This window comes from Protomyctophum parallelum (genome assembly GCF_964188405.1).
Source record: "Protomyctophum parallelum genome assembly, chromosome: 18".
Lineage (NCBI taxonomy): Eukaryota > Metazoa > Chordata > Actinopteri > Myctophiformes > Myctophidae > Protomyctophum > Protomyctophum parallelum.
Window position 1 is genome coordinate 14,484,773 of NC_139716.1, and position 17,919 is coordinate 14,502,691.

Genomic DNA, 17,919 nt, shown 5'->3' on the forward strand with positions numbered 1-17,919 from the left:
GCCAATGGAATTCAAGTGTCCTCCATCCACTTTGACCATCGCCTGTTCGCCTGCCATCGCCAACTATCGCCAGTAGTTGCCAGGAGGGTCCCATTGACAAAAAAATAATGCACTTCCGGAAAATTCGTCTGGCTGTCGCCCACTGTTAAAACGTACTGGAAGAGCAAAATGGCCACCATGTGAATTTGCCCACATCTTCAGTAAGTAATGTTCAGTCATGTAGTTGAAGAATGGAGGTCTGAATGGTAGCTGTAGAATGGAGCTCTGAATGGTCCAGATTTTCATTCATAAACCGTCCCCCCTCTCCCCCCCCTTTCCTACACACACACAAAACACGCACACTATAGGCTCTGTGCATAACTGCAGTCCCGGGTTTCCATTAAGGTGAAATACGTATTTCAGTTCATTTTTCCATAGGCATGTTTGATCCACTCTGCGGTAGATTTGAACCGAGTACACATATGAAGGCGTCATGATAATATGTTCCAGTTCAAGTCTGCTGCTGAGCCAATCAAACAGACCTGTGGAGAAACAACGGAACGGGTATGCCAACTTCGGAAAAACCCGGGACTACAGGACTGTATACAGAGCATATATCACTGCTACCAGTGACACTATGACCCACACACCCAAACTCAGTTAAAGTCGCATCGTGCCAATCGGTGGGAATCGGTTCGGGTCTGGTTGGATAACCTGTGCACACTCAGATCTCCATCGGCCATACTCGCAACGGCAGCCATTTTGCTCTCAACGTCACGCTCTGGGCGTTCGGTGACCCCCCCCCGATCCGCAGAATGGCTGCCGACGTGATGAATGATATGGTCCAATAATGACCTGCTGCTGCTGTACAGTGGCGACATAAAAAACACTGGAGAACGCTGCCGCCTGCCGGCTTGTCAAACAACCGGCTGGCGTTCCGTCTCCGTTGAGCTGCCTTGTGTCTCCAAAACGGCGATGGATGTTGTGGAACGAGCGGGAGGAAGCGGTGATGGGTCGGACAGGAAGTGTCTTAATAATCGTCCAAGAAGAAGTAGTTGCCGCTTTTCTTCTGCTCTGTGTCCTATAGGAGACGGGGCAGAGGGCAAAGGTCACTAAAGGTCATTCCAACGGCAACATGGCTTTAGAGAGTTGCCGGGTAGAATGGAATAAAATTAAGAGTGTAGCAACTGTACACGACAGCATCAGATAAGAGTGTGTATGTGTAGGTGTGTGTGTTACCTTGATAGAGGCTTGTTTGTTGATTCGTGGTCTGAAGTTGTTTGGGTCTCGTCTGAACGTGATCTCCAACAGAGATAAGAACTTGTTCATACCTGCCAACAGGCTCTGTGGACTGATGGACAGAGAGCAAACACAATGAATTGTTAATAATTTAATATCAACTGAAACAAGGTTAAAACAAGGTTCTGACCTGAGATCAGATTTGACAGTTTTCTGAAAAAGCTATGTTTCTATGTCAGTCGTTCTTCGATTTTTCTAAAATAGCAGACCTACAAGCTCCCGCACAAAATGGGTTAATATCAACTGAAACAATGTTAAATCAACTGTATATAAGTTAGATTGATAATACAATACAATATTTCCACATATTTTCATCTTGAATGAATACCATCTTATTATACTGCTCTATCTAGTGGACAAGTTAATAATTACGGTTTTCCATAGGAGGGGTACAAGGTTATACAATGTCTCATGGTGATCATTAAGCTTCATCGATGTCAATGTGAATGAAGACTAAATTGATAAATGGAGAACATCTGTATTTTACAATGATTACTGGCAGCTTGCTGTACAATATACTGCTTATTACACTTAGAAACAACATGAATATGTTTACAAGTAGGGCTGGGCAATATGTTGATAAAACATGTACAATTAGAGTCTATGAGATTAGGACTCACTGTATCCATAGCAATGTAAACAGATGCAAAACTGCTTAACTAACTGCAGAACGCCTTAACTGAACAATGGAATTGATTAGTAGTAGCAAAGCCATGTAGTAATGTTTAGCATGCAAATCGCTAGTGTGCATTGTGTGTGTGTCTTACGTGTTGGCCCTACAGTCTTTGGAAGGGTTTCCGTCGAAGACGATGACTCTGTCTGCGAGGTAGGTTGCCATGATGAAGTCGTGTTCGACTACGAATGCAGTCTTCTTAGCATGGAGGATGTACCTACACACACACACACACACACACACACACACACACACACACACACACGCACACACGCACACGTGTGTGAGTCTACAGTATATACAGTACTTGACTTGTAAACCTAACACTGGCAGAAGTTCTTTCGATGAATTTTCTTTAGGATAAAAAAAATGGCAGATGCCACTGATAAAATTGCTGTCCTAAGTACAGTAATTGTGTGTGTGACTGTATGTGCTCGCGTTGCACCTCTTGATGACTCTCGCAGCCATGAGTCGCTGTTCGGAGTCCAGGTAAGCCGATGGCTCATCAATGAGATAAACGTCTGCTGGTTTCCCCAAACACAATGTTAATGCAACTCTCTGTAGCTCTCCACCGGACAGGTTCTGAACCTAGAGACACAGACACACACAATGTTAATGCAACTCTCTGTAGCTCTCCACCGGACAGGTTCTGAACCTACAGACACACACAATGTTAATGCAACTCTCTGTAGCTCTCCACCGGACAGGTTCTGAACCTAGAGACACAGACACACACAATGTTAATGCAACTCTCTGTAGCTCTCCACCGGACAGGTTCTGAACCTAGAGACAGACACACATAATGTTAATGCAACTCTCTGTAGCTCTCCACCGGACAGTTTCTGAACCTAGAGACACAGACACAATGTTAATGCAACTCTCTGTAGCTCTCCACCGGACAGGTTCTGAACCTAGACACAGACACACACAATGTTAATGCAACTCTCTGTAGCTCTCCACCAGACAGGTTCTGAACCTAGAGACACAGACACAATGTTAATGCAACCCTCTGTAGCTCTCCACCGGACAGGTTCTGAACCTAGAGACACAGACACAATGTTAATGCAACTCTCTGTAGCTCTCCACCGGACAGGTTCTGAACCTAGAGACACAGACACAATGTTAATGCAACCCTCTGTAGCTCTCCACCGGACAGGTTCTGAACCTAGAGACACAGACACAATGTTAATGCAACTCTCTGTAGCTCTCCACCGGACAGGTTCTGAACCTAGAGACACAGACACAATGTTAATGCAACTCTCTGTAGCTCTCCACCAGACAGGTTCTGAACCTAGAGACACAGACACAATGTTAATGCAACCCTCTGTAGCTCTCCACCGGACAGGTTCTGAACCTAGAGACACAGACACAATGTTAATGCAACTCTCTGTAGCTCTCCACCGGACAGGTTCTGAACCTAGAGACACAGACACAATGTTAATGCAACTCTCTGTAGCTCTCCACCGGACAGGTTCTGAACCTAGAGACACAGACACAATGTTAATGTAAGAGAGCGATAGAGATAAAGGCATAGTGATACATTTTCTTATTATTTCTTAATTTTCACTTTCTTATGGAAACAAAGACATTAAAAACTGGATTCAGAGAAAGTAATTAAAAAGAAAGGTGTGTGTGTGTGTGTGTGTGTGTGTGTGTGTGTGAGTGAGTGAGTGAGTGAGTGAGTGAGTGAGTGAGTGAGTGAGTGAGTGAGTGTGTGTGCGTGCGCTTACGTCTTGGTCTATGATGCATTCTATCTGCATGGGTTTCATCACATCGGTGATGAACTGGGGATGCGTGTACGCATCTCTGATCTTGTCATGAAGCAATGCTCGAACACTGCCCTGTAACACAAAGACATACACTATATTATAGTATTAGAATAGCTTCACATTTGGCCCAGGCCGTGGCGTAACGGTCTGGGCACCTGACTGGTAATCCAGTCGCAGTGTGCCGCGGGTTCGACTCCCGAGCCCGACACGGCCTTTACTGCATGTCATCCCCCCATCTCTCTCCCGTTTCCTGTCAGCCTACTGTCTGTCCCTTCAAAAAAACAATAAAAGGCATAAGCCGCAAAAGAATATCTTAAAAAAAAAAAAAAGAATAGCTTCACATTTGATGAACAGAGCCACCAATCAACAGACAGACAGACACACTTACAACAGCTTTAGACCATTAGACAAGACAGACTTCAAGAGTACCTTGAACTTGGGGCTGATGGTCTGAGGTTTGTAGCTGACGTTGAGGATGGGAACGTCACCTGACAGAGAGAGACAGAGACTGTAAATCTAAACTGTGTGTGTTTGCGCATGCATGCGTGTGTGTTTGCGCGTGTGTGTGTGTGTGTGTGTGTGTGTGTGCACAATGTTACCTCCCCCATCAGCTTTGAGTCCTCCAGCCAACATCCTGATGAATGTCGTCTTCCCTGTCCCTGGATACAGAATCACACACTGCTTAGATATACTGTAAATAATTACACTAACGCGTTTATATACTTGTGTCCGTCTAGAGAAGTGAATAATATCATAATACCAACAGCTGTGGACACACGACTACATTTGAAGCGTCATGGCATCAAATCATTTAGACATTTAGCAGATACTTTTAATATCCAGAGTAACTGGACAGGGTAAATAATACTAGTGTGAAGACAGTAAGACACCCATTTAGTCCACCGTGAACATGCATCTATAATACATCATTAAAAAAAGGAAAAAAAGCACAATTTGAATAGTGATGCAGAGGGCGCATAAAAGAGAAGGAAATACAGGATCTTTGTAAGAGAATTGATTAAAAGAAAATAGTAATTAGCTACTGTAATTAGCTACTGTATTGAAAAGAGGATAAGAGAAGAACATTTTAAGAGAAAGAAAATACTGGATTTGTGTGTATGACAAATTAAAACAAACAAAAAAAGATTTTTAGGTTAATTGTCGTGATTCGAATCGTATCGTGAGTTCAGTGAACGACTGTAGCATCTATTAAAAAAAGGCAACAAGAAGGCATACACGGAATGAGAGTGCTAGGGGGTGAGGTGGAGAGGTGAGTTCTCAGCATGGGGCACACAATACAACACTGTATGACACAACAAACACCACGTCAGTGTATGACAACATGCAACGTACCGTTCTCTCCCAACATCACCATGATTTCAGAATCAGTGAATTCGCCTTCTTTGATGTCCAGACTGAATTCTCCCAAGGTCTTCTTCATGTCTGGATACTGCAACATAACACAGTCAGGTTGGACCAAGGAACACTAATGTCCCATCTTTTTTTCTTTGGAAACCCAGTTTTTCACCCAGTGTCATTTATCAAATGTAATCCTGGGCGCTACACTTCCTCTGCCAACCTGGGGGGGGGGCAGCGGACTGGCCTCATGCTTCCTTCTATGCATGAGGACTCCAAGCTGCTTCTTTACACCTGACATGGGGGAGTTTCCCCGGCCGGACGTAGCGCGTGGAAGGAACGCGTTATTCCGACCAGTTCCTTTCCCCTCCATCAGGCGCCCCGGCTGGCCAAGGCGAGGTAGTTTAGAGACCAGGATTACTGCATGTTATTTGTGGGGGTACCTACCCTAGGGGACACGGGGAGAACATGCAAACTCCACACAGAAAGGACCTTTCGCCAACCCCCGCCTGGGTATGGGCACTGATGACACGGGGGAGAGAACACGCCCCCAGCACCCAGAGCGGGAATCAAACCCAGGACCTTCTAGCTGTGAGGCGACAGTACTACCGACTGTGCCACTGTGCCCCCGATCTCCGATCTTTTAAAATCACTTAAAACTCTGTACACTTAGTTGACCGAGGTTCCCCAGGGCCCTATACCTTTTCCCCTCTAAATCAAATGGCTTAGCAGACAAGCTCACAATGCGTTCAGTTTGTAGATCAGCTATTTTTGCATGCTTGTGCTCAAAAAGGTACACACCAGGTAATGTCTAAGTCGTTTGACGTCCTCCTCATTGGCCGTCTCGGCCACCTTGAAGACCAATGAGGTTTCACGGAACCTCAGGTTCTCCGTGGGAACGTAACCATCCAGAAAGATGTTGATACCTGGCACACACACACACACACACACACACACACACACACACACACACACACACACACACACACACACACACACACACACACACACACACACACACACACACACACACACACACACACACACACACACACACACACACACAAACAATTCATTTTAGTTACTTGTGTTTTTGCTACAATAGACTTTAAGAGAGGTTTAAGTCAAGCACTTTGATGTTGTCTGTTTAAAGCCACAGTAGTTGGCTCCAGGTGCTACATTTTGAATGTATTAATGTTCAGCAACTTCAGACTAAAGACAATACATATTTTCATGGAACAAATGAGAATGAGATGAATTCTTGTTTCCGAGATTCACATTTGAGCAAAAATCGTGCAGTACTAGTGTCATTTACCTTCTCTAACGCTGAAAGGCATGGTCACCACTCCGTATGCACTGGGAACGCCGTATAGACAGCAGATGAAGTCAGACAGGTAGTCCAACACACTGAGGTCATGTTCCACTACGATGATGTACCTAACACACACACACAGTCACACACACAGTCACACACACACACACACACACACACACACACACACACACACACACACACACTAGCATCAGTCAGTAAACAGCGCTTGGCAAAGGTTGTCGTTTCAGGAGTAGGGATGGAGCCCGAAAATCGGGTCCATTACAAATCCGGTTCGGCATTTTAGTAGTAGGCTCAATAAGGACCTGGCTCGATAAGCCTGCTCGATAAGGTGATCGTTATCAATAAAAATGTACGAGCTCCATCCCTATTTAGGAGTGTTACCTGTCAGGTGTGATCAGTGATCTGATGGTGATAGCTGCCTTCAGCCTTTGTTTGACGTCCAGATAACTGGATGGTTCATCAAACATGAAGCTACAACAGAGAGAGAGAGAGGAGGGATATGTAAACATAACTTTCAACTGGTTAGAAAGAAGAATAGAACAGAAATATACTTCATCAACCAGCTTAGACCGGGAACCCCTTTTTGTTGTTATACCTTAAATCCGGGAACCTATTTTATTTTATTTTTTTATCAGCCGTAGCAACATAAACATGAAGAAAAACAAGAATCAGAAGTTTTTCAGGATTTAGAAGGCATTTTTGGAACATTATAATGTGCAATTTGTAAAAATGGAAAAATATGACTCCTAACGTCGTTGAAGTGGGACTCATAAAATGTCCCTGGGACTCATTTCTAAAAGACCATCCCTGCATCCCGGGACTCATTACATTGAAAACATATTTACATCACTGGTGTGTGTGTGTGTGTGTGTGTGTGTGTGTGTGTGTGTGTGTGTGTGTGTGTGTGTTACATGTCAGCGCTCTGTATGCAGACCACAGCACAGGCAAATCTCTGCAGTTCTCCACCAGACAGGTCCTCTACGTTCCTGTCCCGGAGGTGAGTGAGATCTGACAACACAGAAGCAAAACCATCAGAACACCTACTGTACCCACACTGAACTTAGCAGAAACACACACACACACACACACACACACACACACACACACACACACACACACACACAGGAAAAACAAGTGTGTGTACCTAGCTGTTTACAGACGAGAGTCTGAGAATCTGTATCATCCTTCCTCGTGAGGATGGCTCCTACTGACCCCTGGTGGCAGACATGGGAAATGAACATGATTGAAGATTCAGTGACACATATTATTGGTCTACCTTTTTCATTAAGCCCGACAACACAACAAACATTGCACTTGTGCTCTATTAATTTCTTAAATGTAAAAACCAGGGGTGTGCACAAAAGGTAGAGGTCTACCAGACAGTAGATTTGAGAGGAAGAGAGAGTACTGCCAAAGCAGACAACCCGCCTTCCTCAGCGTCGTCAACGCTGAGGAAGAGAGTACTGCCGAAGCAGACAAACCGCCTTCCTCAGCGGTGGTGACGCTATTCAAAAATAGCAGACCTACAAGCTCGTAGCGCGCCACTCGGTGGCGCGCTATGAGCTTGTAGATCTGCTATTTTTCAATAGCTAAAGCATAACATGATGCCAACACCAAAATGGGTGCCCGGTCAGAATGGGTTAAAAGTGGCTTTCAAGTCATGATCTATTTTCTAACATATTTTAGTAGACACGACGATCCCACAGCCAGGAGAACTTCATTTGTCAGTCATGATCATTTTGATGATTCTTTTGTCATGCTTACCTTGACAGTCTTGGGGATCTGGTCGACATACTGCGGTTTGACGATGGCTCTCAGATCGTCTTCCAGGATCTTGGTGAAGTAGTTCTGAAGTTCAGAACCTCTGAAGTATGTCAGAATCTCCTGCCAGTCTGGAGGGCTCTGGTACACAAACGTTAATGTTAGTAACCAATCCATTCCACTAGTATTCATTTGAACATACTATACACTCGTCGAGGTCAGGCGGAATTACTGAATTTCAATATTTCATCAGAAGGGAGTTCCAACCGCGCCTCTAGCCTATGGCAGGCCAGTCTGGTGCATGTCAGAGGCCTCTAGCCTATGGCAGGCCGGTCTGGTGCATGTCAGAGGCCTCTAGCCTATGGCAGGCCGGTCTGGTGCATGTCAGAGGCCTCTAGCCTATGGCAGGCCGGTCTGGTGCATGTCAGAGGCCTCTAGCCTATGGCAGGCCGGTCTGGTGCATGTCAGAGGCCTCTAGCCTATGGCAGGCCGGTCTGGTGCATGTCAGAGGCCTCTAGCCTATGGCAGGCCGGTCTGGTGCATGTCAGAGGCCTCTAGCCTATGGCAGGCCGGTCTGGTGCATGTCAGAGGCCTCTAGCCTATGGCAGGCCGGTCTGGTGCATGTCAGAGGCCTCTAGCCTATGGCAGGCCAGTCTGGTGCATGTCAGAGGCCTCTAGCCTATGGCAGGCCAGTCTGGTGCATGTCAGAGGCCTCTAGCCTATGGCAGGCCGGTCTGGTGCATGTCAGAGGCCTCTAGCCTATGGCAGGCCGGTCTGGTGCATGTCAGAGGCCTCTAGCCTATGGCAGGCCGGTCTGGTGCATGTCAGAGGCCTCTAGCCTATGGCAGGCCGGTCTGGTGCATGTCAGAGGCCTCTAGCCTATGGCAGGCCGGTCTGGTGCATGTCAGAGGCCTCTAGCCTATGGCAGGCCGGTCTGGTGCATGTCAGAGGCCTCTAGCCTATGGCAGGCCGGTCTGGTGCATCTCAGAAGCAGGACAGGTTACAGGAGGAAAGGAGGCACTGGAGCAACTCGGACAGTTTAAGCCCTTATTTTATTATCAGGGTGCAAGTAAAAAATAATGACCTGACGAAAATGTGACTGATACATCGAAACGTTGTTGCTTTTTTACTTGCACCCTGATAATAAAATAAGGGCTTAAACTGTCTCTGCGTTGCTCCAGTGCCTCCTTTCTTTCAATATTTCATCTTTTAATGTTTTTTCCATAAATGAATGCCCTATATTATACTTTATCGTATGACAGCGATGCGCACAAGTAGCAAATTATCGCTAATCTACAAGCTCACAGCACACTGTTGGATGTTGTGAGCTTGTCATGTACATTGTCAGCCATTCTTATGGAGGCCAGGTCGAAAGTGTTTAAAGGAATAGTATTTCTGGTGAAACTAAAAAAAAAAGGACTCTTTGAGTCTCCTACCGGAAACCCAGCCGTGTGTGTGTGTGTGTGTGTGTGTAGTAATCCTGCAACAGATTGCACCATCTCTCACACTATATTTCAAAGATTATGTAGTTGATGAACATATTTTCTCTTCATTGACACCATGAACATAATCCAGTCACTCAATCACTTGTGTTTCAACTACCATGTTGAAGAGGACAGTAGAGAGAAGTGTCCATTCTAGAAGTGGGAAACATTCGACTACAGTCTGGAAGAGGCATTCCTTACCAGACTACAGTCTGGAAGAGGCATTCCTTACCAGACTACAGTCTGGAAGAGGCATTCCTTACCAGACTACAGTCTGGAAGAGGCATTCCTTACCAGACTACAGTCTGGAAGAGGCATTCCTTACCAGACTGTCATCCTTAAGACGCTGTCTTAAGGATGCTATTTTACAGCTTGGGTAACAAATGTAAATTGCTGGCATTTACATTTGGAAGCCTCTGTAATGTCCACAAGTTGTGACAGGACTACAGATTGCATGAATGCTCAAGCCAAGTTCTAAGTGCCGCCAGTACCAACATTTACTAGCTCTGGAGTACTACACATGTCTATCTACGTCCTGTAAGTAGACAATAAACATCAACATTACATGTTGAGTAATCATTACAAGTAGCTCTTATTTTAAAGAGGAATTTCGGTTGTAACCAAGCTGCCATGACAGTTGTAAAATTATGCCTTTCAGAGTGCTGGTCAAAACAAGTAAACAAGAACCCACGTGGATTAAACACATGATTTTAGCCAAAGTTCATATATTTAAAACACGCATCTGTGACAAAAATGTGTGTGTGTGTGTGTGTGTGTGTGTGTGTGTGTGTGTGTGTGCACCGTGCGTGCGTGTCTCTGTGTTTTAAGAGCAGTTGTCATTCTCACATCATATTTTCCCAGATTGGGTTTCAGTTTTCCTGCCAGGATCTTTAGAGCAGTGGACTTTCCAATACCGTTGGTACCGACCAGACCCAGAACCTCACCTGGTCTGGGGATTGGAAGACTGGATGGACGGACAGAGAGCGAGAGAGAGAGAGAGAGAGAGAGAGAGAGATCAATAATCATTTATAAGTTATAGGATGGGCAATATACTGATATTATATCGATATAGGGACATGAGACTAGATATCATCTGTAATTACATGGCCTAAGTATTTTTAACACTAGTGTTTTCTTCATCATTATTGTATACAAGAATAGATGTCTAAAATAGATACAAATAGCCAATCCACAAGCTCACAACAATGTAACAATATATATCATCCAATCCACACATGTATAAATGCACTGTACATACCGGTGCAGTTTGAAGGAGTTGGCACAGTACCGGTGGGTCGTCTCCTTCACCAAGTTACTGGGCAGGTTGACGATGGACAGAGCGGAAAATGGACATTTCTACACGTGCACACACACACACACACACACACACACACACACACACACACACACAGAGAACGTTTTACTAAATGGTGCATTTATATAGCGCCTTTATCCAAGGCGCTTTACAGAGATTGTGCATTACATTCACACATTCATACACCGATGGCGGCGGAAACCATGCAAGGCACCAACCAGCACAGCGGGAGCAATTAGGGGTTCAGAGTCCTGCTCAAGGACACTTCGACACTAACTCTGGGGGAGCCCGGGTTCGAACTGGCAACCTTATGGTTACCATCCACTCCAGCCACTCTACCCCTGAGCCACCGCCGCCTCAAGGTACAGACACATTGTCCCGCACAGCCAGCTTGATGATCATATATCTCTGCCTCCCAATACATCTGGTGGCACATAATTAAACTAATATTGTGAAATCTCACAGAACAGAAATACAGTACATGTATTTGATTGATGTGTAAACTACAGAACAGGGTCCAGTTGCGTGGTTGTCAGTGGTGGAAAGCACATTTATTTAAGTAAAAATGTTGAAGTATTTGCACTTTACTTGAGCATTTCCAAGCTACAATATTTACTTCTACTACTAAACATACATGAACCACATTTCTGCCATTTAAAAATAGCCGATCGCCCAGGTGGTGGCGTAACCGTCTGGGCACCCGACTGGTAATCCAGTCGCAGTGTGCCGCGGGTTCGACTCCCGAGCCCGATACGGCCTTTACTGTATGTCTTCCCCCCATCTCTCTCCCGTTTCCTGTCTGTCCCTTCAAAAACTAATAAAAGGCGTAAGCCGCAAAAAGATATCATAAAAAAAAAAAAAAGCCGATCTACAAGCTCACAATGTGACGATGTGATGCACTGTAAGCTTGTAGATCTGCTACTTTCAAAAGATTTGTATACAATTGAAAACTTGAAATTCAGCATAATGACTACGTTTACTTTTGGTACTTTTTTGACAATACTTTCGTACTTTTACTAAAGTACATTTTGAATTATTTTAATTGCAACGAGTACTTCTATATTGCATTGCTGATACTTTTACTAAAGTAAAACATGTTAGTACTTTTTCCACCACTGGTGGTTGTTACCTTGATACAGATCCCACAGCCAATACACAGCGACTCAGAGATCCACACCAGCTTACTCTGGGGAGTGACTTCTATACACAGTTTACCTGTAAGCGCGCGCACACACACACACACACACACACACACACACACACACACACACACACACACACACACAGTCTCTCTGTCAGGTGACGTTCCCAACCTCAACGCCAGCTACAAACCTCAGACCATCAGCCCCAAGTTCAAGGTACTCTTGAAGTCTGTCTGTGAAAAGCTGTTGTAAGTGTGTCTGTCTGTCTGTCTGTCTGTCTGTCTGCTGATGGATCCATCAATCAAATGTGAAGGTATTCTAATAATATAATATTATGTCTTTGTGTTACAGGGCAGATCAGAGATGCATACACACATCCCCAGTTCATCACTTTGTAATAAGTATTTATGAATAAAACACTTACATTAAAGATATACATGAAGTATACATGTGTGGTTCAGAAATTGTGCCCCCTCAGTTTAAAAAACTAAATGACACTCTTATCATATATCATCGTACATCACTTTCCATGGTCAGCCAATCAGCTGAGCACATTCGTGTTCAAACGGACAGAGGCCGACACACACACACATACACATAAACTGTGCATAGGAGGGGCTAGCGCCCCTCAAAAATAATAATCATTCGAAACCTGTGTATACTCACACATCAACACACACACATACATACCCATGCGGACAACAGGACAACTCTTCTTGCATTCTTGTCGACATTTCTTGGGTTTACACTTGTCATGGCTGACGATGGCAATCCTTGTGTTCTTATCCGCCATGATGCACAGCAGCTAAAAGAGACGGGAGGGAGAGAGAGAGAGAGATAGGTCAGCTTAAACCTCTGTTTATCCACATTCAGACATCTTTCACATCTTCTGTGACACATTGGGACACTGCTGACACACGGCTGTGTTTAGTGGAGTGAGAGATAAGGAGAGGGAGGGAGGACAATCACACACACACCCATCCAGACCGACATCAACCATTAATACTACTGTCATGACTTACCTATCGTCTGTCTGTCCTTAGTGTCCTACAGCACATCAATATTGTCACCTACTGTTAGGGCTTGTATTTTTGAAAAATCGCAAAAATGCGCCACAAATCTTTGAATATATATTCTTTCAGAGCGAACGTTTTTATCAGGCCTAAATGGGTTAAAGCAGACTAGTAACTGTACTGTTTGCCTTTGTATTGCAGGATTGTGTATAATGAACAAAAGAGTGTATGGTGTGAACAGAAAGACAGAGCTACCATCCATACAACACCATTATTCTGCTGACAGACTGACCTGACTGTCCCACACGCTCAGTAGATACACACACCGGTTCATAGATGGAAATATAGATCAACATTAGGGGTGATCAACAGGTGATCAAACCAAGTGATTTAACAAATTATTTAAGACATACCGGTAATTGATTTTAAATTCAATCATCGATTTTGGAGAAAACCGATGTCACATTTAAAACAAACTAACAGCTAGCTGGTAACCAGTTCCCATCATATTAGTTGGTAACAACTACCTAGGCCCCATCACTTTAAGCAATATCAGAAATCAAAATAGCCCATAGTTAGCAATAACTAGTCCAATCCAATCCCCATTGCGTTTAACGTAATCAGATCAAACATCATCAATCATAGTCTGCATCCAGGGTTTCTCCCTAGAAACAAATGTAGTCTGGGTATAGGCGGCAAGTACCAGAGTGGGGCGCATATGCACATGTACACTATAGCTGCACGTTACAGACACAATGTAATAAGTTGATATTTATGCCAAATATTTCAATAGCACTGTCATATACAATATGACTGTGGGTTCACCTTTCTTTTTTTTTTTAAGTGTAGCAACAGAGAAACGTTCTTCAAAACAAATCACAACCGGGTGAAGTGAGGGGCGCTACTATATTAAAGTCTAACTCATGTTGATTAAAACAAACATTGAACTAAAGACAAACATTAAACCTGTGTATAGGAGGGGCTGGCGCCCCTCAAAAACATCATCAATAGTCAATAATAGTCAAAAGTATCACATTATTGCTCTTATTTGCATTCCACCAACCTGTTTTAAGGTTGTTTAACCCATTAAGACCTGAGGCCAATTATTCTGGGAGATGCTTTCCTTGTTTTAATGGGTTAGAGTGTAATTGTACATTGTAAGTGAACAATTTTGGTCAAAAAGTTCATGTTTGTTCAGTAACAGGTCTCTCTCCCCAGGCTCTTTTTTTCCCAGGTGGGTCACCTCACCAATTTCATCCACTCAGAAGAGAAAACTAGAACTCATTCATCAGCTTTTTGTTCCATCACTTCCAATTACACTTGCTCCTGTATATCCGCCATGAGTTCTCTCACCCTTCTGGATGAAATTGGCATTTTCCGTTTTCTGGGCAAATATCAAACACCCGACCCTATATAGCAATGATTAAGAAGATGGAATTATAGAGCTATAATTCCATCTTCCAATGAAACTTCCTCAGCCGTTGCTCATCATAAAAAACAAACAAGCCGCTGAGTACCTTAATAGTATTACCTGGTAGAGTACATAGTGTCTGAGCTCAGCAGATGCACAGGCGGCCAGGGTTGTTAGACCTCAGGCTCTTTGCTGCATATCATTCCCCATCTCTCTCCTACTATCCACATAAACTATGAAAATGCCCCCAAAACATAATCTATAAAAAAACCCTGATCCACAGCCAATCTCCATCACATGTAAAATTGACATCATCACACACACACACACACACACACACACACCATGATGAGTCAAACTTAACTCACAATCAAAGGCCCACACATACTCCAGTTTTAGGTGATAAGCGAGCCACCACTCACCCAAACACATTTCTCTCTGTTCTTCACCACCGAAAAGGTCAGTAGTATGCCTGGGCCTTGCCCTTTACAACACCACAATAAAAACTAGTGTAGTATTCACGTCACTGTTTTACTTTATTTAACTGTGTGTGTGTGTGTGTGTGTGTGTGTGTGTGTGTGTGTGTGTGTGTGTGTGTGTCTTTAAATGTCCTGATGAATTGAAAATGGAGGACCCTGATGTAAACAAGCCTGAATATATCCTCGCAGCAGCAGTTTTTGTATTGACCTGTACTTTCTTTTGCACTGTACCCATTCTACAAACTGAATCACATGTATCACATGTCAAATCTACAGTTAGTCAGAAACTAGTCAAATTAACCCAATAGTAAGTTACACAGTAAATACCCATCACAATTATGGGCATAACGAGTCAACCTATAAAGCTACAGTTAGAATGTAAATAGGTCTGGTCTATATGGACTATAGCTAGCCTGTAACTGGTCAAACCTAACCTTCAGTTAGCCTGTACCTATCAAATCTAACCTACAGTTGTCAAACATAATCTACAGTTAGACAGTGACTGCATTCACTATTCAGCAATCATCACGTGTAACGGCATCGCTAGTCAAAGTAAGCCAGTGACTGCTCAAAACAAACCTACACAGTAACGAATCAAACTAAAACTACATCAGGCAGTAACAAATCAAAGTACGTAATCTACACTAATCCATCAGTCATTAAATGGCATCAGTGTGTCACTATAGCATCAAACTAAACGCTACAGTTAGCCGGCGTACTAACAAGTCAAGATAAACTAGCCAACTAGTCAAATTAAACGACAGATAGCCGTTAACATGTCAAATTTAACGGCGGTTACCCCCCTACGCGCGGTAACAAGTCAAGTTAAAAGTACAGTCAACTAGTAATAACCAGTCTCCATCACATAAGGCCCAGTGTAATTTGACAGCTGCTGTGTGGGGATAAAGAAACACACAAACCTTTACGTTTTCATCTCCTTCAAATCATAATCAAACTCACCCCACGCGCCGGGGTCGGCGGCCACGCGGCTCACGACTCGTTCGGTGGTGAGATGAAGCCCGTCTCGGCGCAGATAAGATTTAAATGTGGGTGAATTAAAGTGCTGTTTTAGGTTTTTCTTTACAGCAACGTGTTCTTGTTCAGCAGAAAAAAGCCGGCAGTGTGACGGATCTCTGCGTGGGAAGAAAGATGGCGGCTGAGTGACCTCACGTCACCGCGCGTTCCGCGCAATGTTGCCGGGTCTTGCAATAGAAACAAGCAACCGGGTCTATGAAAACAAGCCCAAAAGAAATTGATTGATAAAATAAAATAAAATCAATATAAGTCAATATAAAAACTGCTACTTTGTGGAGTAGAGTGTGACTTCCAGCCAGGGTCCACCATTTTCAATTAATCAGAAACTAGGCTTGGGGCCTTGGGCTATTTTAAAATTGCATAGCAGATCTACAAGCTCGCAACACGTTGCAAGCTTCAAGCTTGTAGATCTGCTATTTCCAATAAAAAATAAAATGTAATTGTGGAATATTTTTTTAACATTTTAAAAACTCAAATCTTGTCCCTGGCATAACATATTTTCAGATGTGGGTCTGCACCATCTGCACTCTGCAGACACAATGACAAACTAGAAAATTCGCAATTTAAAAAAATTGCAGAGTGTGGTTGCCGCAGTGGCTTACATATGCCCCTCCCACTAGTATTGCCAGCCAATTACAATTTCAAGTCACGCCTTAGATCATGCGTAAGTAATTCGGAGGGGATTTAACCCCCGAAATTCATGTTTTTGCGACAAACGGTTACATTTCTCGCATTTGCGGCGCCCCCTATGGATGAAAATTGAAAATTGCTTTTAGAACTTGGTTGATTGAACCACCCCGGACATGTGATTCAAATTTGGGATGGATTGGACATTCCGTTCGTGATTTATGGCATTTTTTGTGATATAGGCCCCTCCTACTAACTTCGGAAGACGATTACGGCCGAACGATACGCACTTTCAAAATTCTGCGGCTCAGTTTTAACACCCGGGACCCAAACGTACAAAAATACATCATAAATTAACCCCCTGCGCTAACACCCCTGAAGTACAAATTTGAAAGAGCAACTCTGACTTGTTGAGTTGTATTTGACCCGAGTACTGGGGTTGAACAGGCATGTGAACAACTGCATCACAACATGCAACATTTATTATGGTGAAAGAAATCATAAATAGCCCCGTTTCCATCACTGTACTCAAAGGCAGCATTCAAGAGAACTGTCTTTTCCCAACGGCATTAACGTTGCATGCGTCTCCAGTAAAGACATTGATTACCAGACACGGAGTTGAGACTGAGAGCGGCGTCACGCACCAAACTGATCTACAAGCTCACAACACAGAGAGAAATGTTAAATAGAAGTCCCTGTGTTGAGTGTGTGTGTGTGGCTTTGTTCAGCTGGCCAGGACAGACCAAAAGCCAAGAAGACCGTGGACCTTTTCGGCGGAGATGAAGACGAGGATGAGGAGGACGAAGGTGACATATTCAGTGAGAAGTCGAGCGCCCCGCCCCCTCAGAGCACCGTGGCCCTGCCCCCTCCGGCCCAGAGCACCGTGGTGGGGGAGGAGCAGCCCAAAGCTCCCGAGAAGAAGGTGCATGCACTCACTCACTCACTCACTCACTCACTCGTTCACTCACTCACTCACATACATACGTACACACGACTTTGACTTTGACTTACATGCGGGAGACCCAAGTTCGAATCCCGGGCGTGTGTGTATATATATTTATATACACACAGTGCTGTAGTCTAGGTTTTTTCAGACGGCATACCATAATTATTCCCTACGCGGCATGCGCACTCCGCATGTATAGAACCGTACGCTCGCGCATGGTCAATGGATGGAATGATTTGCAGACCAGATTGCACACCTCTGCTTGTGAGGACATTTTGCCAGCCGGTCCGTGGT

At 44.1% G+C, this 17,919-nt stretch overlaps 1 protein-coding gene across 1 annotated transcript; it reads right to left on the reverse strand.

Annotated features, from left to right (window-relative positions):
• Window positions 1-326: 326 nt before the first annotated feature.
• abce1 (ATP-binding cassette, sub-family E (OABP), member 1) lies at window positions 327-16,140 on the reverse strand. Its single transcript, XM_083788406.1, has 19 exons — window positions 15,978-16,140; window positions 12,805-12,919; window positions 12,102-12,187; window positions 10,916-11,013; window positions 10,504-10,621; window positions 8,177-8,314; window positions 7,557-7,626; window positions 7,324-7,420; window positions 6,794-6,883; window positions 6,392-6,513; window positions 5,878-6,002; window positions 5,074-5,170; window positions 4,320-4,379; window positions 4,150-4,208; window positions 3,682-3,792; window positions 2,397-2,539; window positions 2,046-2,168; window positions 1,219-1,330; window positions 327-1,060 (listed from the first exon to the last, which is right to left on the reverse strand). Exons 2-19 carry the CDS (start codon window positions 12,905-12,907, stop codon window positions 1,010-1,012), a joined length of 1,803 nt encoding a protein of 600 aa, XP_083644532.1. The 5' UTR covers window positions 12,908-12,919; window positions 15,978-16,140; the 3' UTR covers window positions 327-1,009.
• Between the last annotated feature and the right edge of the window lie 1,779 nt (window positions 16,141-17,919).

Bases quoted from the DNA above. Each gene is read 5' to 3' on its own strand.
- abce1 (XM_083788406.1), bottom strand. From the start codon at position 12,907: ATGGCGGATAAGAACACAAGGATTGCCATCGTCAGCCATGACAAGTGT. The intron at 10,622-10,915 runs GTATGTACAGTG...CCGTCCATCCAG, and splicing joins AACTCCTTCAAACTGCACCG to TCTTCCAATCCCCAGACCAG. The intron at 6,003-6,391 runs GTAAATGACACT...TGTGTGTGCCAG, and splicing joins GCCTTTCAGCGTTAGAGAAG to GTATCAACATCTTTCTGGAT.